Here is a 26,611-nt window from a genome sequence, read left to right as displayed (position 1 = left end):
CCAACACAATATCAAGACAAAAATGTTATATAGATAATACACATTTTTATTCCAAGTCAATCACTGATGTGTGTAATGGAATGTGCTTTCTTAGTTTGTGAAAGATTAAGTAAATATAAATAAATATATATATATATATATATATATATATATATATATATATATATATATATATATATATATATATATATATATATATATATATACCCAAAGAATAGCATTGGATATTCAATGGTTTGAGCCTAGAAGATCAAACTACTTGCACTTACAAACTACAGTGCACTTACACCAGCTATTGGTGTAAAGGTGAGACAATGATACAGCCAATTCGGTGGATGGGGATGATTGGGAAGCCATTATGGAGAACATTTGGCCCGGACACCGGGGTTACACCCCTACTCTTTATGATAGGACTTTTAATGACCACAAAGAGTCAGGACCTCGGTTTAATGTCTCACTGACAGTATAGTATCCTCTTCACTATACTGGGGCACTAGAACTCACACCGCATGTTAAGCCTCACCTCCTGGCCTTACTAAACCACTTCCAACAGCAACCTAGTTTTTCCATGTGGTCTCCCATCCAGGTACTAATGAGGCTCAGCCCTGCTTAGCTTCAGTGAGTAACCAGTCTTGGGCTGCAGGGTGATATGGTTGTAGAATTTCTGGCAATTTTCTTGAGACAGTCCTCGCTGCAGCCCGCAGTTTAATGACGTAGTTGACCAGGTCCGCTACGTAGTTGACGATCGCCTGCACCTCCCCCTACCCTAAACCCAACCATCACAGTAGCATGGGTGGTACTTTAGTGGCCGGTACAAGGTCCATTATGTAGTTGACGATCGCCTACACCTCCCCCTACCCTAAACCTAACCGTCACAGTAGCATAAGCGGTACCTTAGGGGGCAGTACAAGGTCCGCTACGTAGTTGACAATCACCTACACCTCCCCCTACCCTAAACCCAACCGTCACAGTAGCATGGGTGGTATCTTAGTGGGTGGTACAAGGTCCACTACGTAGTTGATGATCACCTACACATCCCCCTACCCTAAACCCAACCGTCACAGTAGCATGAGTATTACCTTAGTGGGACGGTACAAGGGCCGCTATGTAGTTGATGATCGCCTACACCTCCCCCTACCCTAAAGCCAACCGTCACAGTCACATGGGCGGTACCTTAGTGGGTGGTACAAGTTCCTCTACGTAGTTGACGATCGCCTACACCTCCCCCTACCCTAAACCCAACCATCACAGTAGCATGGGCGGTACCTTAGTGGGCGTTACAAGATCTGCTACGTAGTTGACGATTGCCTATACCTCCCCTACCCTAAACCCAACCGTTACAGAAGCATGGGCGGTATCTTAGTGGGCGGTACAAGGTCCACTACATAGTTGACGATTGCCTACACCTCCTCCTACCTTAAACCCAACTGTCACAGTAGCATTTGCGTTACCTTAGTAGGCGGTACAAGGTCTGCTACATAGTTGACGATAGCCTATGTCATCAAGCTGCGGGCTGGAATGTGGACATCTTGATTTTCTTGGCAAGCAATTTTGAAGAATTTGATATTTCCTCATTCAAACAGAATGCCTGAGCATACTGCCAGAGAGCCGTTACAAAGATGGCCGCAAAGTGAAATGACTTGCCTTAAAGAGACTTTGGTATACTGTAGGAGAACTAGGCATCTGCCTAGCACAGCAAGACAGCTGAGGCAGCATGATGAAGAAACATTTACGTTGTTATTCGTATTACAGTCAATACACAACATTCATTTTGAATTATTACACTCATTTCAAAAAGTCATTACTGGCACCAATCAGACAGACACATTTTTTCATGAGGCACTTTTTAAAACTTGTTTTCTATTGGCAGTCAATTCCAGTTTGATAAATGGAGAGGTGGGTAGCAATCTAAATTTTACAGTGATAATGTTATACTGACAGGAAACCTGATTCTGTGGTGGCATAGGGAAAAATCAAAAACAAAACCCTAATTGCACACTTTTTGCATCAACGTAGTAATTCTAAACATTGGCTGCATTCCAGTGCACTTGTGAACTTCCCCTTCCTGTGTTCCCTTGGAGGAGATCCTTAATGTCATATTAAAACTGCATTCCATTTCCTCAAGTGAACAAGGGAAGCTTAAATGGACATACCCGTACCCTCGGATCCCTTGATTTTGATGGAGGGAGTGAGTCGGCTTCAAATATCCACTCCAGCACCTGTATGTCCCAGAATGTAATGTTATTGTGACGACACAACCGTGTAGTTTTCAAGTGCACCCATTCAGATGTTCCACCAGTAGTGGACACTTGCGTAACGTAATCCATGACGTACATCCAAGGGAATGAGATGAGGGAAGTTAGCGAATGATGGGCGTAAAAAAAAAACTGGACAGGAATGCAGTCCTCATTTTACTTATCTGCCAGACTGCCACCCCGGCATTCTGTATATATAAATTACATGTGTATACTTTTATTTTAGTGCAATTTTATCCATAAACAAAATGTCCCATGTATTCACATGTATCTTGGTCATGTTTATTTGTGTAGTGTAATGCAGGGCTGGCACAAGCTTGAGCTAGCCCTGCAAAGCAGTGATCTGTTTTGTAGGCAAGGTATGTAACACACTGAGGCAATCTACAAGAAGAAACATGTGCCAAGTACTTGAGATGAGTAGACAGATACTCCATGCTATCAACATGATAATTAGGAAAATGTATTCAAAATTATAAACCTAAACCCAACTAAGAAAGTGTTAGCAAAGCTACAGAGTGTTGTGTATGACCGTGTTGTCCAAATTGTAGTTAGCCATTTGAACTTCAGACCAAATTTAAAACATCACACAGAGTTCTGTCAAGACTTATTTATTTATTTGCAGAAAAAGACTTGATTTTGAACCATATTAAAATGTTATTTGGTATAAATGTTTTTGTATATTGAAGTTATAAATAGTTCTAAATGAATATTTTTTGTTTTGTTTTCTGGTATCATTTAGCCACACCGGCAAGAACCTGTTTTAAACCCTGTAGCTTGATAATAAAGATATGCCCCAGTGTTGTTGGTTGTAATTGTAAATCACACAGGCACTTATATGAAACCTTCATCATGACAGGATTGAGAAGCATGAAGCACTGTGGCACAATCTCAAAAAGGACAGTTTGAGCTATAATGTTATTTACGTACACTGTTTTGAACCTTAAATCATCAATGCCTTGAAAATGAAGACATTACGCTGTCTATTTATTTTTAATGATGAATAGACATTTATTCCATTACTTATGCTGTCCAGGTGGGCACTTGTAACTTGAGCTCAAAACAGCAATCGTAAAAGTTTTTGTGCTTAGCGCTGAGTGGTTGTTTGGGGAAGTATTATTGGTGTACAAGCTATTCCTGCAAAAGATTCTGGAAAATGAAGATCTCTTTCCCACTCATCCGTTTCAGTATTATAAACCTGCACAATACTTGTGACGTTATTAAGATGCCAGTTGTATCCTCCAACGATATAGATCTTTTTGTCCAGCAAACAGCAGCCAGCCTCTGACTGACCGGCACGCATCGGACTGACTGTTGTCCATTGGTCTGTCTCTGGAATGTAATACTCTACAGCAAGAACATCGAAGCAGCGGTCAACATGGTCCATTCTGCCACCAAGAGCGTAAATACGATTGTTAGCACTAATCATAGCATGCAGGACTCTAGGTTCATTCATAGGACACTTGAAATCCCACTGATCCAAGGTTGAATCATAGCAATGGAGGGTCTTCTTATCTTCCACAGACACTCCATAACCTCCAGAGACGTAAAGTTTGTCTCCGCAGGTGGCTCCGGCGTGACCCCAGATTCTTCTCTTTAGGGAATCCACATAAATCCATTCATTCTTCTTTGGATAGTAGCATTCAACAGATGATAAGCTGCCAGACCTGTTGCGTCCCCCCGTAGCGTAAAGTTGACCATGAAGTACGTTGAGCTGAAACTGAATGCGGCTCTCCTGCATGGGTTGAATCCGAAGCCATTGGTTTAGATGGGGGTCGTAGCGGAAGCAGATGTCAACTGCTCCTTCTCCACTACGATACTGCAAATGCTGCCCACCCACCACATAAACAAAATTGTCGAGAACCGACACGCAGGCATGGCTGCATCCCATCTCCATTTCGGTTAACTCTTTGAATTGGCGAACTGTGATGTCGGGCAGAAAATAAACTTTGCTGCTGACTGTACGGTCGTTGTCTGTGTAGGGTGTCCCGCCGAAAGTAATTAGTGATGTAATGTCTGAGCGAATGGAAGTTCGTGGTGATTGCATTTCATGCTGTCGGAATGGAAGTATCTGATAATTGAAGGCCTCTAGGAGAAAGTGACGACACTGTACATCTTCCACCATGATGTCGACAGTTTGAACATTGTCCACAAGCTCGGACGATCGCATCAGTGGGAAGCGCACATGGCAGAGCACTTCGCTGGCTACAGCTCGTCTTGAAGCATCATGCTGCAGCCAACGGATTGCCGCATGGAACAAGTCGATCTCGCTACAGTTCTTTAACTTGTTGCTCTGAAGAAAGAAAATCAGTCGTTCCATTGGAATGTGAAGGAAGTCGTCCTCCTGAGCTATTTGCAGAAAGTGACGGAACGTGAACGCATCGACTGACTGTTTGAGGGATGAGAGACTGAAAGTGGTGGCCATTTGCCCGATGTTTAAACAAGTCTCAACACTCATGGCTGATTTGAGAAATTCCTCACAAAGCTCCACCACAGGCACCATCTGCAGGAAGACAGCTGCACCGAGAACATCCTGTATGCAGTCCAAGTCCAGGGTGACTTCGGAACTGTAGGCAAAATCAATAATGTGCTTCAGTCCTCTGGCTGAAAGACCAATTAGCTCTATGGTGTTCTGGTTTGACTCCTTCATTCCACCAGTGAACATGGCTCTGCATGGATCAAGAACAAAAGATTTGACGTTTTTATTCAAATTGTGAAAATAAAAGTCTCTGTAATTTTTGAAGGGAAGATTTATTTAGCTCCTAACTAGGGGGTCTGAAAGAGGATGCTGCAAGTTAAGAAAACGTATGAAAATAGAAAAACTGTAACAAATAAAAAAAAAAAAAACATCAACTCGACTGCTTTATTTAGAGTCAGTGGATCATTTAACCTTAGTTGTCCAATTTGTCAAATTATTAAAGGGGCGGTCCACAGTGTATTTTCAAGGCTTGGTTGTGTTTATAAGATGCAAAGCAATGTGTGCTCATGCTTCACTTGTAGAAAATAACGTTTTTTTTTTTTTCATATATCTTACTTTGAGTAAATACAGCTACTAAGCTAACATGAAAACGACTATCATATTTCCTAGTTCCTCCGAAAGGCCCACCCTCAAGAGGCTCTGATTGGTTAGCTAACATAATGTGCTGTGATGCGCGGATCGGCTCCACGTCACCACATCTCGCCCCTACAAGCATATGCTTTTGCGCTTTGTAAACAATAGCTGTTAGCCGTATCAATGCCTGAATCAAACAGAAAACGAAGAGCACACAGCTGAACCTCATGCCTGCTCTCTCAAATTAAAGTGTCAAGTGACAAGTGTCTTTCACATATATTAGGAAAAAGCATGTGTAAGTAATATGAAACGTTCACATATCTTTTGCGAGTTCATTATTTAAGATGTAGAACGCACGGAAAGCGGCTGCATAGAGAGACACTGCAGTGCTTCTGAAGATTTTTTTTTTGCAGCGGTTTGACGAATAAATATAAATTTGAGGCTAAATTGTTAGCGTTGACAAACAGCATTTCTCGTTGTTTACATTCTTGTTTACGTCCTTGCTACAACATACCGTTAATGCTCAAAACTGTGCATGTAAGTGATCAATTAAAAAAAATAAAAATACTAACACGTTGTGGCTAACAATCCACAGCTTGGTTGGTTGTAGGAGTTTTTAGCCAAATTTAGAGCTGAACTGGGAGAGATTCTGGAAGCTGTTCTTTGTCAAATGCTAGCTATATATATATATATATATATATATATATATATATATATATATATATATATATATATATATATATATATAAAATTCTCTGGAACATAATTAAAAATAAACTGTAAGCACTTCTCTCTCTGTGTTGTGTCCTTTGGAAGCCCAAATACAGAAACAGAACAAGCTCTGTGGAAATAGCAGCGTTTGGACGGCATTTTAGCTTTCTCTGCTATAACATTATATCGCCTCTGGCGGCACCCCATTGCTGTGCGGGGTGTATGCGCGTGGTGAATGAGCGTAACCCGAAGCGTTTGTGATCTCATTAACCCAGGTGTATTTTTTTGTAGTCACCAAATTTCGTTCACTGTAAGCTTTGCTAAGCTAACTCTGTAAAAGCCCATGTCTCCCTTTGCATTGAACTTTGAGCAGCTTACATACAGAGATGTTGTTTATGTTCACACAGCTACATTACACATCAACTAAAGTTTAAAATATGATATCGTAGTGGACCACCCCTTTAAGACTTAAAATATACAATATACAAGGAATAGTACGTCAGGATGTTAAAATAAAAAAACACCTGGATTTCTGACAACACTGCTAACTATTTCTGGGGTCACCCGACACATTTCCATTATGGTCTGTACTAATTGTAGTGCGTTTCTGCATTTGCATGTTGTGTTGTAAGAAGTTGTGCGCAAGTATGTTTTCAAACTGATGATGTTTTCCCAAATTTTTTGTGTTTTGCTATGTATATACGTTTTCCTAACTTACAGCATGTTTGAGCATTCTCAGCCACCATAACCAACCTAAAAAAACAGGTTGAGTGAATACAAGCAATGACATTCTCAAAATTTGCATGGGTTTGTGGTGCCATGCTGTGTTCACATCAGACGCGGCATGTGCGAACAAAACTTGCTATTCGCGTGTAAAGAGATGCTTGACCATTTTAAGTTCACTCGCTTGTGAAATTCACCTCACAATAGATGTGGAATCGCATCACGTGCAGGGCTTCTGTCTGTCTGGTGACTCTAGCTTCATTGCAAAATGGCTGACATGGATTTTATTGAGAGAATAGCTGTGTTTTTGTGCTTTAAGAAGGCTGATAAACAGCGTATATTCATTCGGCGTCACTAGATTCTTTTAGACGTACACCCAGCTCTGTGAGTTTATTAACTCCTTCAGAAACTATACCTGGATGATGGAAGCTTTCAGCGGTGCTTCAGACTAAGCCAAGCCCTGTTTGATGAACTGTTGTCTGGTGTCGGCAGGAGGATTTCCCCTCGGGTCACCAACAAGCACTACATCATAATCACACCTCTACAAGAGCAAGCTCCTGATTGGTTAATCAAATCGCACGTTAAGCACATCAAACGCGAAAAATGCTCAATTCGTGTGAATAGCAGCATTCAAGCCACCTCATTCGCACAAATCTCACCGCAGGATGTCTATTCTTGTACATAGGTCGGTATGGGTCACCTTTATCAGGCTTGCATTTCCACTGCCAAAATGGTACCCTTTAGGTGGGCGTGGTGTACGACAGACAGTTTAAGACAATGTCATTTTCCTTAAGGAAATTTCACAGTAAAGCTCTACGGGTCGTTCACATTTCATATGAGAAGCACTTTTCACAAAACAGATGCTTTATACACATAAATACTTGTGTATAAATGTTCATTACTAACCTTTCTATGAACATAATTTGATTATAACTGCAGATCAATGACAGTTTGAAACAGCCTACTGTAACGTCTGCAATTATATGAAATAAATAAATGCAACATATATGAACACATACAGACCCTTACAGTCTCCGATGTTATCAATTACGAGCTCTCCGGAGAACGTGAAACCCCTCACGCTTTAGACGTGCTCGTAAAACTACAACAAGACACAGCAGATCTTGTTCTTCTTGGTTTAGTGGCTGTACATCAAGACGACGACAAGGTTTGTCTGAGCTCGGGTTGACCATTGCTTGTTATTATATGTACATAGTATTAGGGTGTAATGTCTTGGCTGTTTTCAAAAATGACAGTTCTTTTGTTTTCATTTTCCTGCTTCTGTGAGTGGCGTATCTCTGTAAACCAATAGCGTTCAGCTGCACGTCTAATTCCACCTTATGGTACCCTTTAGGCCTGTTGGTACCCTTTGCAAAGGGTGACCAAAAAGTGGTACGGTACGGTTCACTTTTAGGTACCCTTTGACAGTGGATACGGCCATAAAAGCGTACTAAACCGTGCCGTACCACTCAAAAGAAACGGGCCATAAGAGATCACATGCCAGGAATCAATATGCAGACCCCTAGACTACCAGAATATAATTTACAGGTTAACTCCAGGCAACAGGGCAAATGGAACGGTAACTATATTTTTCTTTAATGCATTAGATTTAAAATGTTTGCTAGCTCCCATAAAGCTTTAAGGTGGATGCCAGCGTAAGTAACAACAGGATAAGTTATTTTTGACACAGTCTGAGGATTCCTGTTCCAGTTTTTAACTGCATAATGTATTTTAAATGAGGAACAGTGAGAAATGAATTAGCAGTTTTAGTAATTTTGTTTAAAAATATAATGCAGCCAACTATATTGAATTGGACAGCAGCTAAACTCCACACTGCAAGTAAACAATATCATAAGGTTTTGTCTATAATTTATTATTATTGATAATTTTCTAATGGATAATGTTTAAAAACTGTTAAGTTATTGGAAATTGCAGGAAAAAATATCAATCACAACACAATGGTCATAGGATGAATTTCCAAGTTTTCCCCTTTCTTTAGTGTGTTAGTTAGTTGTTTGTGTACGTATAAAATATGCAAGTATGCTCTGGTTTTACAAGTATTGAGTACATTAAATTAGTTTTTTTATGTAGGACATTTGTTCACAAAAATAGATGTCAATATAAAATAGTGGCAGCTCATGCTGTATCTTGTTCAGAGTATGTACACTATTACTTGATTTGTTGTTTTAAAGCAGGGGCGGATCTAGAGGTGGGGTCACAGGGGCAAATAAAAGATGAAGAAATAAAGATGCGCTTTAATCCATGTTGAACGCTGGTGATACCTGTTATTCAGCTGTTTTTCTTTTATGACGAGCGCTTTCATCCCTGTAGATCGACTGGCTTGTTCCGAAACAGGTATTAAAACTGTTACAATGTTGTTTGCCATGGTTCGCTTTTAAAGTGGAATGTTTTAGAATGGACCAAAATTGAATTCTTATTCTTTTGATTATCATTATTTCTTTTGGGTTGTACAGTTTAATTCACAGAATTTCTACAAAGTATGTTGTTGACTGTAAACTCGCAGACTTTTTTTGTCACATCCATAACGCATGTTTATTTTCCTCATTTGAAATAAAATTTTTACAGGTTGATATTTTTCTCTGTGGTTAGTTGTTTTAGAAAATATAAACAGATGTTTCAATATAATGTTAACGTATACTTTCAATGTGAATTCATGTTTTGAGTTGTTATAAGATTTATGAAAGATACTGCAGAAAAAAAAAATACTGTTTTCATTGTAACCAAATGTGTATGTTTATTTAACTATTGATATTAACTTATACTACTTTAGGTGATTAACTGTTGGCATAACGATGTGGATGATGTGGATTACTGTTAGTAGCTATGCAGTTAAAACTTTTCATTTGTCTTTCTGCAGTTAATGCACTTTTAAAAGATACTTTCACTTAGCCAGATTGCTTGCGTTTCCGCTTATACAAGAAAACAACTTGTTGCGTTGTTGCAACGGGCATTGTCGCTGTACACTCGGGAAATACAGTCCGTTCGGTTCACTCTGCAAGCTTACAAGCTTTAACTGAGTTGAATGGCCCCCAAAGTCTCCCGATCTGACCCCCTTAGACTTTTATCTTTGGGGTCATCTGAAGGCAATTGTCTATGGTGTGAAGATACAAGATGTACAGCACCTGAAACTACGAATACTGGAAGCCTGTGCTGGCATTTCTCCTGCGTTGGTGTTATCAGTGTGTGAAGAGTGGAAGAAGAGGGTTGCATTGACAATCCAACACAATGGGCGGCACATTAAACATATTTTATAAGTGGTCAGAAACTTGTAAATAACTCATAAAATAATAAAGTTACGTTAAAACCAAGCACACTATTGTTTTTCTTGTGAAATTCCATGTAAGTCTGATGTGTCACATGACCCTCTTTCTATTGAAAAAAATAAAGTTGGATCCAAGATGGCCGACTTCAAAATGGCCACCATGGTCACCACCCATCTTAAAAAGGTTGCCCACTCACATATACTAATGTGCCACAAACACAACGTTAATATCACCAACCATTCCCATTTTTTTAAGGTGCATCCATATAAATGGCCCACCCTGTATATTACTACATGATTTGAATAGCTCTTACTGTAAGTGACTTTTTTTGTTTAGGCTGATTGGGAGGATTCTGTAGGAGAGTAAATCATGCATGAACTATAATAAATTTCAAACCAACTTAAAAGTGAAATAAACAGTAATTTATGGTTATTTATTATTAATGTGAAATTACCTCAAAAATATTATCTTCGATAAAAAAAGAATAATTTTACAAAATCATTTATACATAGAAACAAACAACGGAACGTCTTGTAATTAAATGCTTTAAACTATCTAAAAATGCTCACACAGTCACAGGTTGTGAGCAACTGAACTGATAAAGTTTCACAAATTATGGATCTAATACAATGCACTTTTTCTGCTTATATATTATTAATAGCCGTTTTGCCACTAAATTTACTCTGCTCTCTCTATTGCAGAGGACAAATATCTCCTTAGGGAGACAAATAAAGATAAAGATGGTAAAACTCTGCGGTTACTCTACAAATATCATGTTTTCTGAAATGTGGTGCTGGTTAACTATAATTCCAACTCAACATTGATCATGCTGCAATGTCACTATTGCGAATGCACAAATTGCGATATGGATGTTAAACCAATATATTGTGCATCCCTACCTGAGCCCTCCACTCACAAAATGTGTAAAAATTGATGTGGGACACTCACTGCAAAGATTACATTTTTGATACAAAGGCTCATGCCTTATAAAAGCTGCTGGTAGAAATAAATGTTCAATGTGGTCAATTAAAGGGGTCCTGTTATGCCCCTTTTTGCAAGATCTAAAATAAAAGTCTCAAAGTCTCTGATGTCCCTAGAGTGTGTATATGAAGTTTTAGCTCAAAATACCCAACAAGTAATGTTTTATAACTCTTTAAAACTGACCCTTTTAAGGCTTTGATCCCAATAGTGCCATTTTAGTGATTGTCACTTTAAATTCAAATTAGGTTGTGCTCTTCTCAAAATAGGGCGGAGCTACAAATGCCTATGTGTCAGCATAGTAGCAGATTCAAAAACAAGACTAACATCCTATGCTAATGAGGGAAAATCATCACTAATGGGCGGGGCTTTTCCCCTCTGATGACATGTACAAAGGAAAAATGTCTATCAAAATGTTTTTACAGACTGTTTTTATAAAAGTGTGATCATAAAAAATACAATTTATACATTTTTATCATTAGAAGCTGGTTATATTCACAGAATCTTGCCACTTAAAATGTTTAAACCCCACATAAAAATGATTTTTGCATAATGGGTCTCCTTTAATGTGAACAAAAAATGCAAATGTCTAGCAAATATAAAATAAATATAGCAAATTATTTAAAAAAAACTATTCAACCATACTTAAATATTACACTTCATATTTTATGAATGCCTCCAAATGTTGTCAAACTTAGTATTTTTATAAAATATGCCTTTTTTAAAAACACATGTGATGATCCTTGTAAAGGGACAGTTCATCCAAAAATGAAAACGTTCTCATCTTTACAAACCTTTATGAGTTTCTTTCTTATGTTAAACACTAAAGGAAGGAAAAATAAACACTATAGAAGTCAATGGTCAAGGAAAACCTTGTTCAATGACTTGTGGTCTGTTTTTTTACCAGACACGGATGAAGCATCAAGCGTGAGTGATTTACATGTTAAGTCAATGCAAAGACGCAAATAGACATCCTGCAGTGCTATTCACTCGATTCATGTCTTAAGCACATCAAACACATAAACTCTCAAATCATGCTGCTTAATTTGTGCAAATTAGGTCATTTGCGCAGCCTCATTTGCGCAAAAGAAGCAGTCTGAATTAAGCGTTTACTTGTTTGATGTGCTTAAGGCATGAAACATGCAAACATGCTTTAGGAGTAGGGTTGGGTACCGAAACCCGGTGCCATTATACCATCAATACCTTTGGTGTGTACCGGACTGAATCAGCATATGAATTTCGGTGCGACTGGTTCTGCGTTAAGGACGTAAGAAGCATCAAAGGCACACATAGGTACGCGTTGTAACACCATCTCTAAACATTTAATTCTTAACAACTTTGAGGAAGGGCGATGCAGTGGCGCAGTAGGTAGTGCTGTCGCCTCACAGCAAAAAGGTCGCTGGTTCGAGTCTCGGCTGGGTCAGTTGGCATTTCTGTGTGGAGTTTGCATGTTCTCCCCGTGTTGGCGTGGGTTTCCTCCGGGTGCTCCGGTTTCCCCCAAAGTCCAAAGACATGCAGTACAGGTGAATTGGGTAGGCTAAAATTGTCCATTGTGTATTTGTGTGAATGAGTGTGTATGAACGTTTTCTAGGTATGCAGCTGGAAGGGCATCCGCTGCGTAAAACGTGCTGTATAAGTTGGTGGTTCATTCCGCTGTGGCGACCCCGGATTAATAAAGGGACTAAGCCGAAAAGAAAATGAATGAACTTTGAGGAATACGGACCGGCGATGTCAAGCATTTGTTCTTGTTGCTTAGGAAACGGATGCACGTCATGCACGCAGTACAGCACATTCAGTGAGCGAGAGCTACTCTTTTCAGATCAACAAGCATAATCGCGTTCACCAAATTTGCTTAAACTAAGCGTTCTAAAGCGTATCTTACAAGCAAGGACTCTGACACAGCAACGTGAAGCAGATGCTTTACAAAAGTTGTGTGTAAGGGGGAAACACGTCAAACTTAATGACACATTTGAGGGCTCATGGAATCAGCTTATAGGCAGAGGAATGCACTGTCCCTAAAAGCTTGCAACATCATCTGGCACTTTCAATGAGTACGTACATGGACACCAATGCTCTGAAGACAATACTCTGATTAGGAGTCTATACTAACATGTAAACAGTGATTTATTATAACCTTAAAGGAACACAGACACCTGTGTCGCGAAATGCGGAGTTTTTTTTCGTGCGGTTTCAAATTCCATTAAAAGAGCACTTATCCACCAGTCCTTACTTAATGCTCGCATCAAATACCTCAGTTTGTCATGGGGGCATGAATGAAATGTTCCCGAATGAAAGTGAAACTGCAGTTAAAGTTGAAAAATTAAAAATGAAACAACTGAAATTACATGAAACTCTGAGAAAACATGTATAGCGCGTTGACGCAATGACATTAATGGATCTATGTACTATAACATGCAAGACGGGATCATGAAAGGAACATTCAAAAAGCAACTTATGTAAACACCTCGATCATATTATTGTCTTACTCAGATTAAGGCAGATCATTAGATTACTGATAACCATGTAAACATAGTTACAAGCCCCAACCCTAGAAAAAAGGAGTTCAGTATTTTGATGACAGCCTTTCCACAGGTTAGTAGTAAGCTAATGTAATTTCATAATGCAAATCTTAAATTCATGCTAACCAACAAATGATCAACTTTAATTATAAACTTTAATTATATTGTTCCATTAAAATTATTTTTTAAAAGATTTTGTCAAATAAAAGATTTTTCTAGAGTCATCCACTATAATTTTGTGGCTCAAAAGTATCGGTTCAGGCACCGTTTCGGCACCGGTACCGTTTTAAATATATAAATATATAAATAGATATCGATTTAGCACCGATATCCAAACAACCCTTAACGACACACAACCCTATTTAGGAGACATTCATACCATGTTAACCAGTCAGAAGCTTGCTCTTGTAGGGGTGTGATACTGTGATTATGACGTATAGCACCTGTTGTTGGTGTCCTGAGGAGAAATCCTCCTGCTGACATCGGACAACAGCTCATCAAACTGGACTAGGTTCAGTTGAATGCACCGCTAAAAGCTTCTATCATCCAGGTACAGTTTCTGGAGAAGTTGATGAACTTACAGAGCTGGGTGCTCCTCTGAAAGGATCTAGTGGACTTAGACACAGCGCCGAATGAATCTACGCTGTTTACCAGCCTTCCTAAAGCAAATAAAGCACAGGGACTCTCTAAATAAAATCCATGTTAGCCATTTAGCAACGAAGCTAGGGTCACCCAACAGACAGAAGCCCTGCTTATGACGCGAATCTGCGTCTACTGTGAAGTGATTGTGACGTGCAAATGATGCGAGTAAACTCAAAACGTTCACGCGTCTATTTGCATGCGAATAGCACGATTTATCTGCACATGTTTTCAGCCTTCTTCAAAATATCTTATTATGTGATCAACAGAAGAAAGAAAACTATAAAGGTCTGAAAAAATTAAAGATTGAATAAATGATGACAACATTTTGTCACCCTTGTGAGTGAACTATCCCTTTAAGACATTAAATGTTTACATTTTATTGAGTCTTCAATGAGGAAATAAATGAAGAATTTCATTAATGTCACCATTTTAACTCCTGCTAACAAACCGTCTCACCTGAAGTAGTCACTGCAGGAGGCTAAAACCGCTTTGTGAACCTCGAAGCGCTCGTTGTCAATGGCCAAAACCACATCCAGCAACTGACCTTGATCACGCAATGCAGACAAGCCCCTCAGGAGAGTGCTGCTGTGGCTGGGGGCTGAGAAAGTACAACGAAGCACGCTATTCTTGTTGTCAGCCATGCTGGAAAAAAAAGAGAGAGAATCACTTTATGAGAAGGAATTGTATCTCACCACTGCCTGATCAATGTCTCTTGCTTCACAGTCTATAGAAGTCTTCAGAAGTACTTGATGAGCCTGCTGTATCCTGACGCTACACCAATTGGTCTCAGTTTCTAAACTGGTGCATCAACATGATCCCTGTAATAGCACGCACTTCTAAATAATTCAACAGAATGGATCAAGAAGAACCTGTTTGGATAAAGTACCTATAAGCCTTACAAATAGTCAAGCAACAAGCAGTTCTTGTGATAAGGGTTAATAAGTAAAAAAATATATATATTTATAAAAAACAAAAAGAGAGAGAAAGCCCAGTAATGTTTCCTTCATAAGCATATATGCTTAAAGAGCGCCTATTAGAGTGCTCATTTCGGTTAATTTTGCCAACCGACGCTTATTAACCACTAACTGGTCAGATTAATATTAAATCTTTTAATAAAAAAAAAAACAATTGACTAGCTATTTTGTGTCTCACACATTAAATATTGCATTTTAAGATACTGATTTATTTAAACATGTGAACAGCAGCATACAGAACATATTAACAACAGAACATCTTCACGCACTTGCAGTGTTTCCAACAGCATAGAAAAAAGAACAAACTAAATAAAAAGAATAAAATAAATAGTCCTGCACTAGATATTTTTCATTTAAATTACTAATTTAGATTACAAAACGAAAACACTGACTGAATCCGTTTTAAGAACCAGCATGGGTTGTTTTTTTCCAATCGTGTTTTTCCTTCTTCCATGATCGTCAAATAAAAAAAGCAGGCTACCTCAAATCTACCGCTCCACAGAAAATATATATCTAACTAATGCTGCGTTGTTATTGTTATATCACAAATCTCTGTTAACAATTTTAATAAAAAGTCATTATTTTAAAGATTATGGGCCCTATCCAGGGCACATTGTCTTGTACCCCTTTAGTTGAATTAAAAAAATAAAAATGATATAATAATTTTTTATAAAAATGAATCTATATTTGTTGCCCACATATTTAAATAAATTATATATAGTACATATATTTAGTCTACAAAGATTTAACTTTTTTTTTTAAGCATTGAAAATGTATGTTTCAAGTTCACTGAAACAGTACTTAGTTTGTATATATCTATATACATACAGTTTAAGTCAGAATTATTAGCCCCCCTGAATTATTAGCCTCCCTGTTTAATTTACACAAATTTCTGTTTAATGGAGAGATTTTTTTTCCAACACATTTCTGAACATAATAGTTTTAATGATTTATTTTATCTTTGCCATAATGACAGTAAATAATACTTGACTGAATATTTTTCAAGACACTTCTATACAGCTTAAAGTGACATTTAAAGGCTTAACTGGGTTAATTGGGTTAACTACGCAGATTAGGGTAATAAGTTATTGTATAATGATGGTTTGTTCTGTAGACTATTGAAAAAAAATAGCTTAAAGGGGCTAATAATTTTGAACTTAAAAATTTAAAACCGCTTTTATTCTAGCCGAAATAAAACAAATAAGTCTTTCTCCAGAAGAAAAAATATTATCAGACATACTGTGAAAATTTCCTTGCTCTGTTAAACATAATTTGGGAAATATTTTAAAAAGAAACAAAAATTCAAAGGGGGCTAATAATTCTGACGTCAACTGTATTGATTTTATTTTTTCATTTTTTTTAAAGGGGTTTTTTTTTATGTATAACTTTTACAAACTTTTAAAGCATATTATTGGCATGGCATCTAACACACAATGCCTCTCCAATCCAGTTCTATGAATCTGAGTTTTTCATAATACACGCTTATTAATGATTTACTGTCTCTTTCCTCCTCTCCCTGTATTTTCTCTAATCTCCTCATGATGAAGAGTAGGGAAACAGCATAGATCATCATCAACTTGATTATACCTATAAAAGTATCCGAAATCACACACACTATACCACTTCTCCTCTCCTGTCTCTCTCCTCTTCAGGGCCTCTCTCTCTCTCCCCTTCCTTTTTCTGTCTGTCGCTTTGACACAATGAATCCAGTCTGCGCTGCTCTGCCGTTGGCCTTCTCCGCTGGTTAATGCTAGCTTACTCATCTAACATTACCATAACATCTTCTTCTATAGCCTTATTCTCCTGATCATGGGTCTGTTTAAAGAAGGTGTGTATGGAACATGCCTCAATAAAGAGCCTCCTCTCCTCTCTCACGCGTTTGCTAAATCCACTTGTCTGCTCATTTTCATCCATGACAACTACTACTACTACAGTCCGCTCAGTTAAGCGCGGGTTATTTCAAAACTGACGTTTCTGCTCTTGACCACTTACAGCATTCTGTTTAGTTAAAAAAAAATGAAAGAAAAAATCTGTGGGCTTTTTATACATGGTGTCATTTTCTGATAATTTCAATATAATGATAATAATAGTTATGTGATAGCGATTTTTTTGCTAATAGGAATTATAGTTGTCAAAGCAATATAGTTTTACAGAGAGGGAGGCACCTTTATTAAGACATGCCATCTATTAAATGTTCTTCAAATGGAGCCATGAGGTCGGAGAATATGGGTGAAGAAGGGCTAGTTGCGGCAGATGATGATGACGAACAGAGTTCGGAAGAGGGCGACTAACATTGTAGATACAAATCAATTCTATTAAGATGTTGCTAACATTTAACACCAGGTGGTAAAGAACTGTTTATAGAATATTTAAAATCACTATTTAGATGCTGTTACACATATGAAATAGGCTAAACATTCTTAAATACCCACGAGGCACTTGTGACTTTATATCACATTTGCAATTTTTTCATTTAAAAAAAATTTCCTTCTTATTAAAAATAAATATATTTCTAATCTGATATGTAATGGGGAGAGAAAAAGTAGCACAAGTTCAGCAGACGGTGGATTCGAACCAGGTTGATGATCGATCGGAAAAAGATTTTTTTATTTATTTAGTTTTATTTTATTTATTTAGTTAGTTTTATTTCTTGAACTGACAATACAAGAACATCATAAAGTCCAAGGGATCACAGTCAGATCTTTAAAAGGTCAATAATGTACATAGTCATAAGAAGAAAAATATAAAAAAATCACATATAAATACAAATAATACCATTCCACAGAAAGGGGAAAAAATTATAATAGATTTATTGTATTAATAATAATAATAATAATAATAATAATAATAATAATAATAATAATAATAATAATAATAAAATAATAATAATAAAAATATTAAATTAAACAAACAACATTAAACAAATGAATGAAATTACAACGACACTTAAACAAATAATCATAAGGAAAGCAACTAAAATCGAGAATCTTCTTTAAATATATCTGCATAATATTTCATGAATCTTAAATTTTTTTTATTCCTAATAAAATGAAGTGATTTTAGGAGGGAGTTGGATTCTATTCTTAAGTGAGCAAAAGATGAGTAATTATTTGCGAATTTCTGTTTGTGAATGAAAAATTTGCCATATAAGATTAAAAAAAAATTATGATGTGTTCCAGGGGTTTAGCTTTTGGATTATTATAATAAAAAATATTGTCTTTTGACAATGACTTTTAACTAGGTGAACTAAACCGGGTGTTATTGCTTTATTAAATTCATTAGGAGGAGTTGGAAAACAGTGGTAGGTTATAAACGGTTCATACGAAAGAATATTTCCTGCATCATCAAACAAGCAAAGGATACAATTAATATCATTTTGAAGATCGCGTCAAAAGATGCTGCTGTGCGCTTTACGAAGTACACCACTCATGCTGTCATTTGCGCTCGACTTATATTGTCTCTGTTAATCAGAGATTGATGAGTGGAAACCGTGAATTTAGCTTATTCCAACTAGGGGCGCTATTTGCGCTTAGCCTCAATTGACACTCCAAAATTGGCCTTTTTTTCCCCACCTTGCAGGGGCCTGAAGTGTGCATGGGCCACTGGGCCTGTGCCCATAAGGCCTATTGGTTAATCCGGCTCTATCCCTATCATACACCAGGCGCAATAAGGCACAAGACCTGTTTGCCCCGATGTGTTGCTATTTTTAGACCAGCGCAACTGTAACTTTCCCGCTTTCCGCCACATTGTTTAAATAGAAAATCCATTTGCGCCACTTTGTGGACTAATGGGTGTTCTGGTCTTTGAAAGTGGTGTGTTAAGGCACATTGTTGGCACGTTGCTATTTTGAGGAACGAAAATAGACTGTGCAATAGACCAGCTGAAAGCAGGTATAAAGTCCAGCGCACAGCGTGTTAGTTGTGCGCCTTAAACGCTTACACATTGCTTAATACACACAGGTTGTACAGCAACACACAAATATTGTGACAAATGAAAAATAATTAAATGAATAAAATATTACAAAAATTATTATTTTATACATAAATATAAAAACCACTACCTCCATGCCTCATCTCAGGCTTTTTTTTCAGTTTATTCATGACAATATGCTTTAGTATAATGTTATTATTATTAGTAGTAGTATTTATTATATGCATATCTATATTTGTTTTAATAAAAACAAGTTTCGATTTGTCCACCTGTCGGGTTTTGGAACATATGGGACATGTAATTGGATAACTCAGTTTTTTTTAACCACACTTCACTATTATTGTTCATTTATTCGTTTGCTGGAAATTAAAACTGAATTTAGAAATAGTTTTGAAACAAATCTTTGTGCTTAACATAAAAAAATCAATTATGTTGGCTAATGGATGTCTTCAGTGGACTGAGTACAACACTCTGTCCTTTTCCATTAAAGAGAGAAAGAGCAACTGACTCTTAAAGGGAGTGGAAGATGAAACTCTGATTGGTTTATGCTCAAAACACACTCATAACTCAGTAAAGTAAGCACAACCCTGTTAGACCATTTTTTGTCCCTAAAATAACAAAGGTAGTTTCAAACCTGCCCTTATTGCTTTTGTGCCATGCGCTTTATACTTTGTGCCTAGATCGTTAAAATAGAGCCCCATTACTTGAGCGTCTGGTTTACCCCATAGACCTTGTGTGCTTTTATTTCCTCTCTCACTCGCAGTTCATGTGCTTTCATTGGTGTGATGAAAGACAGTGACAAGGCTCATATGATAACTTGTAAATTATAGGCTACTATAGCCTATAACAACTTTGTTGTTTACATAAGATATTGAATTAATTTTCGGAGTTATCATTATGCAAAAATAAAGAAAATCTTTGGATTTTTTTAAATTCGTAGATTAGGCTACGTAGGCTATTTTAAAAATTTATATTTTATAAGACCTATTAATAACTGTAATTTTTCAAATGGAAAAATGTTTGATTTGTTGGTTGTACACATATTATATACCCACCGCAATAAGGCGCACAATGTGTTTCGCGCTATTTTCGCGTTATTTTCTACATAAATATAAAAAAAACTACCTCCATGCCTCATCTCGGGGGGCTTTTTTCAGTTTCTTCATGACAATTTGCATTTGTATTTTATTATTATTTTTATTATTAGCAGTTATTTTATTATATGCATATTTATATTTGTTTTAATAAAAGTTTAGATTTCTCCATCTGTTGGGTTTTGGAGACGTATGTCACTATATGGGGCATAAGAATAGGATGTGTGATTGGATATAACAACACTTCGTTATTATTCATTAATAATTAACATCCGATGGCCAGAAAATGAGCGTTTTTATAAATTGTTAAAATGTTGATGTCTGAGATGCAGCAAGTCCAGAGACTGATGTGTACACCATGATTTTAATTAAAATTCACTTTAATGTGTGATATGACTAGAAAATAGGGGTGTAACGATTTACCTGAATCACGACTTCATACTATTCACGATACATATCTCACGATATGATTTAGTCAGGATTTTTTAAACCAAATTATTTTAAACAAATTTCTTTTTTTAAGGTTCCTTAATTTTTTCACATTTTTTTCCAAAATAATACATATTTCTGATACAAAAAAAAATAAATAAATAATAAATAATACAAACTAAAGAAGACTCATTAATTTAAACAAACGAAAACTGTGACTGTGCTGGGATTTTACATTTTAAAAAAGAAATAGAAGCATATCTATGTTTTCTGGCATAAGCTGAGATCTTTGCATATTTACAACGTCCCCTGCTAAAAAAAATTAAACTTTCACTGGGAACTGAGATGGCTGGTGTGGAGACGAAAGCCTTTCGTAAACTAGAGAGCAGTGTGTAAAAAGGTGCCCTCTGCTCCAGGGGACTGGCCACTGGCATAAAAAACAGATTATAAAATGACTAATTATGAACATGATTATGAAGGTGAATAATTAATATTACTTGTATAATTAATTAGTATCAGTGTGAAACACTTAAGAAGAGATAATCTTGAACATTTTTGAATATTCAATAATGTTGAGCAAATTATTAAAATATGCATAAACTAATTAAAAAGGAGAAGGTAAAATAATCGAACACCTGGTTCTCTAACAGAACAACTTTCTCTTTCAGTCTGAAAAACATCTTTACACTTTCGCTACTAAAACCCTGATGTATCGTAATTTTTTTTATTGAATTATTATTATTTACCTGCCCGCACTATTAATTACTTATATTTTTATTTATGCAGGAATTTGTGGACTTTTTATATACATTTATTTATTTATTAGCATTTTTTATGCAGGAATTTATGGATTTATTTACTCATTTATTTATATATTTGCATATTTACTGTTTATTTGTATATTTGCGTGTTTATTGTTATTTACTGTTTGCAGGTTTCGTCCATCATATTCTTCTGTTGTAAACAAACAAATATTTTTAGAAAAAAGCTGGAAAACTGTAACCATTGACATCCATAGTATTTGTTTTTCCTATACTATAGAAGTCATGCTTTCAGCTTTCTTTAAAATATCTACTTTTGTGTTCAACAGAATAAAATAACTCGTAAACATTTGGAAAACTTGAGGGAGAATATTTAGCAAGTCATTTTTTTTTCATTTTTGGGACAACTATCCCTTTTACAAAGACTGAAGGATAAAAACAAATATAATTTTTCATTATTTCCTAATATGTGATCCCAATAAGTGTTTGGACAGAACTATTTGTAGGTATAGTGTGTCCACAGTAGGGCTGCTCGATTATGGGAAAAATCATGATCACGATTATTTTGGTCATAATTGTAATTACGGTTATTGAAAACAATATACAGTTGAAGTCAAAGTTATTAGCCCTCAACTGAATTTTTTTTTATATAAATATTTCCCAAATGATTTTTAACAGAGCAAGGAATTTTTCACTGTATGCCCTATAATATTTTTTCTTCTGGAGAAAGTCTTATTTGATTTATTTTGGCTAGAATAAAAGCAGGTTTAAATATTTTTAAACCTATTTAAGACTTAAGCAAAATAATTTTTGATTGTCTGCAGAAGGAACTACTGTGAACTACAATGACTTGCCTAATTACCTTAATTAAGCCTATAAATGTCACTTTAAGTTGAATGCTTGTATCTTGTAAAATATGTTGGAAAATATTATTTACTGTCATCATGCCAAAGATAAAAAAAAAATTAGTTATAAGTAATGTCTTATTAAATCTATTATGTTTGGAAATGTGTGGAAAAAAAAAATCTTTCCGTTAAACAGAAATTGGGGGAAAAATATAAAGGGCCGCTAATAATTCTGACTTCAACTGTAAATATACAGTTATTATCCTTCCTGTAAATAAGGAAAGGGAAATAAATACAATAGAATAAAAATATGAAAAAAACTGTGCTTTAAGCATCTTCACTGTAAGAAAAAAAACTTTAATTATAGCCACAAAAGTCCTTCAGTCAAGAGCAGTGAGTGATTTTGTCCTTTTGTTGTTCGATAAATAATGATAAAAGCAGTCGGCAGCAGGAATATTGCACGCTGTCACTTTAAGAGCAGTACAGTTCTGATTTATGGTTTCACTTTCACATGAAGGATTCGGATTTCTGCCAATCCGTCTCATCATGAATCAACGTTTATCCTTTTTCATCATCCTGTTCCTCTTTACTTTTTTATTAAATATGATTATTTAGATGGGTATTTAACTTTGAAAGGATTTTAACTAATAAATAAGTTAACACACTTCTTTATGTAAGAATGTTTAGTGCATTTGCTTGTCTCTGTGTAACGAGTTAATACTATCTAAAATGTCTAAAGTGATTTTGCTATTTTTACAGTTAATTCTTTTAAAGTGAATCTACTTTTTATTGAAGATAGACTTTGTGTAGTAAGGATATTATAACTGCCTGAATGTAGATTTTACTGGTTTTAAACCAGTTTTGATAAAGACGGCTGAGAGTATCTCATCCTTGGATAAGAAACAGATTATACTTTAAGTGTGTGTGTTCTATTTGATTGTGGATCCGTTTCACAGGTCTGGAGTCAGCTCTAAACAGTCTAGTGGATGTTTGATGTTTACGCTTAAGATATTGTTCAGAATTGTACGCACGCACCCACGTGGAAATTTTCCTAGTCCATCTGTGTTTTAACCAATCAGGTTAGAACACCTATATGTGTGACGCAGTTAATGACGTTATGTGAGAGTATAACTTTAAATGATTTGTGATTGTAAGGAGAGCGGCCTAGGAACTTTTTGCGAGTGTTGAAGCTGGCTTCTGCTGATGAAACTGCAAACTATCTTCAGTAAACTTCATATATTTATTTGAATCTCTGACTCCGGCCTCTTCTTCATCTGACGGACTGGTCATTCTTTGGGTTAAACTGTATACCATCCCTTCACACATCTCTTTTGATTCGCAACTCGTTTGTTTATTACATAAATGAGAGTTCATATGAATAATCGCTGAACACTGCGTTTTGACAAATTTGCATGTATATAACCATTAAAGCGCTCACATTAAGATGACTTTAGATGTGTGTGCTGTGCTTGTCTCTGAGGCTGAGCGCATACACACAACAGCATGCAATCTCTTTCGTGCTTTTAAAAACATGAATGATTCGAATGTACATCAATGAAAGATGCGCATCCCCTGCTGCAAGTCACGTTACAGTACATGCTTTTAGTAATTTTCACGTGAAACTGAGCTTTGCAGAGCAACAAATGTGTACAACTGGAAAAGGGGCAGTATATGATGCAATAATCGTTTATCTTGATTAATGTTTTTTTGCTAAAATTATAATCGAAATTGAATTTCAAGTAACTGCACAGCCCTAGTCCACAGTCATATTGGGGTACTATAAAGACAATGAGCCTCTTTTTTTTTTTATTTCCTGATGTTAAAATAGGGTCCAAATCCCTCCCATTTTGAGGCCGACCACAACGTAATGTAGGAGTGTGGTTTCCCAGTAAATTTTTGTACATTAACATAACGAATGTCCATACAGCAGTGTATTAATGTGTAACCGGTCACATTTGTCATGTAAAAACAGTGCAAAGTTAAATGCACGCACTTTGTGTGTGCCCGCTGTGTGTGTGTGAACTTTGTAACGACATTGTGTGTGACTCGTCACAGAAAGGCTTCAATTAACTCCACATACATCGTATAATCACGTACTGTAGTATTTCTCACAAACTTTACGTGAGATCTGATTCATGCTGTCATTGTGCTGTTTATTTGATGAAGACGGAGACACAGGCACGTGGTAATGGTGGGTGGGGAGAACTAGCATTAAAGGCACAGGCAACAAAAACAGATACATTGTGTTCAAAGCAGAAAATTTTCATATTTTCATATGTTTTGAGCTGAAACTTTACAGACACCTTCTGGAGACACAAAAGACTTATCTTAAATCTGGAAAAGGGGTAAAATAGGTGTCCTTTAAATAAATATGCTTTCCATTGATGCATACTTTGTTAGGATAAGATATAGGATATTTGGTCAAGACAGAACTATTTGAAAATATTAAAAATAAAATCAAAATATTGAGAAAACCACTTTCCCCAAATTAAGTTGAGTATTGAGTTTTCCAAATTAAGTTTTTAGCAATGCATATTACTTATCAATAACTTTTTTATATATTTACAGTAAAAAAAATACAAAGTATCTTCATGAAACATGATCTCTACTAAATATTCTAATGATTTTGGCATAAAATGAAAATCATTCATTTTGAACACTGCCATATATTATACTTTTATAGATGATATTTGGTCAACAAGTATTGAATTTTTACTCCCAAATAAGGTAAAAGAAATTCATTTCAAAATACCTATCCCTGCAATAAATTTATTCATAAATTTTAAAAAGACATATCCCCACAATGTTCTTTTTGTAACACTGATGCTGACAGTCTTTTACATCTATTTTCTGATGATTTTGATTCATTTTACAAAATAATTTACTTTGACAAATACATGATTCTTTTTTTAAATTGTAAAACTATGGAGTCAATCTAGGGTTATATATACTTTCAACATAAAAGAAAGTTTTGCAATTTTTTTTTTTAAATAATGCAAATATTTTTAAAAATTGCAAAGGGAAAATTTAGTTTTGAGAAAAAGGAATTATAAATAAAGAACTGCAATTAAAAATCAAGCAGTGCAAAAAAAATTTATACTTGCAATTTTTTTAAATATTCTTATATTTACTAAATATTTTTTTCCAGTATTGCCTTTACAAACCTCTCAAGTCAATTGCAATGCTCATTTTGATTTGCAAGTTTGACGATTTAAACAGCCCCCCAAAAAACAAAGGATTCAGGTATTTTACTTAATTTCGATTAGATTTATGACAGCGATTGATGGCTAATTTCCTTTGTTTCACGATGTCTCCAGCTGAGGACGTCGCTTTATAGGAGGCAGGTCCAGGCATTCCGTACACGCCCCAGTTCCTGTGACTCCGCCCCCTTGCCAAATAAGGGCCAGAAAGTGAAACGCGCAAAAAGAAAACAGCATTGCAAACTCATAGTTGACTGAAAAGCAAATCAAAACGAGCATTGCAATTGACTTGAGAGATTAAGAGATTTTGTAAAGGCAATACTAGAAAAAAATATGTAGCAATATTTATCAAATATATGTATATTTTAAAAAATTGCACATACATACATACATACATATATTTGCACTACTATTTTTATTTGCAGTTCTTTATTTTTGTTTTCAAAATTCCTTTTTATTTCTCAAAAATCAATTTTCCCTTTGCGATATTTTGAGATTTGAATTATTTAAAATTTTTTGCTCAATACTTTATTTTTTGTTTGCAAAACTTTCTTTTATGTTGCAAGTATATATGCCCCTGGATTGACTCCATATAAAACTGGCTATGATACACTCGATAATGTTTTGAAGTTAATGTCAATAATTTTGTTAAAGCAAAATTAATGTCTATTACTCCCTCCTTTCAGTTTTTCTGCAAAAATTACAAAGTATTTTATGAAACTTTGACCTCAATTACAAGAAACGGCTATATAAACATCTCTAATAATGAAAAAAATAATCTGCACAATCTAATAATTTAAATGATGAATCTCCTCATGTATGTAATGTAACGTTAGTATTTTCTGCTAAGTATGTTCTGCATCACTAAGTTTTGTATGACTGTTACATGTGTTATCATACTGTATGCTTGTCAGTTATATGCTTCAATAATAATAATAATAATAATAATAATAGTAAGAAGAAGAAGAAGAAAAAGAAGAAGAATAAAGGGTCATATATTAGCACTTCGCCATGTTGAATATTGAAGCAACCTCTCCAGATACGTGCATCAAACCCATATCAAGCCACATCTGACGCTTCATAACATGCCTAGTTACCTGCTTTGAGCGCGATTCGCAAAGAACTCCACACCATCTGACTCCGCCATGCTCAGCGAGGATGAGGATGAGGAAGGTCATCATGTGCAGAAACCCAAATTACCGCTAACCATGCTCGGT

The 26,611-nt window shown here is 35.9% G+C and overlaps 1 protein-coding gene across 2 annotated transcripts; it reads right to left on the bottom strand.

Annotated features, from left to right (window-relative positions):
- Positions 1-281: 281 nt before the first annotated feature.
- On the bottom strand, positions 282-26,611 carry klhl26 (kelch-like family member 26). Of its 2 annotated transcripts, XM_056468545.1 has the most exons (3): positions 26,492-26,611; positions 14,618-14,803; positions 282-4,921 (listed from the first exon to the last, which is right to left on the bottom strand). In XM_056468545.1, the coding sequence occupies exons 1-3, from the start codon at positions 26,539-26,541 to the stop codon at positions 3,340-3,342; spliced, it is 1,818 nt and encodes a 605-aa protein (XP_056324520.1). In that variant the 5' UTR covers positions 26,542-26,611; the 3' UTR covers positions 282-3,339. The 2 variants fall into 2 exon arrangements, with proteins under 2 accessions (XP_056324520.1, XP_056324521.1); XM_056468546.1 differs by lacking the exons at positions 14,618-14,803; positions 26,492-26,611 and adding an exon at positions 13,963-14,134.

This window comes from Danio aesculapii, chromosome 11 (genome assembly GCF_903798145.1).
Source record: "Danio aesculapii chromosome 11, fDanAes4.1, whole genome shotgun sequence".
NCBI classification, from domain to species: domain Eukaryota; kingdom Metazoa; phylum Chordata; class Actinopteri; order Cypriniformes; family Danionidae; genus Danio; species Danio aesculapii.
This window is presented reverse-complemented; position numbering and strand designations above follow the sequence as displayed.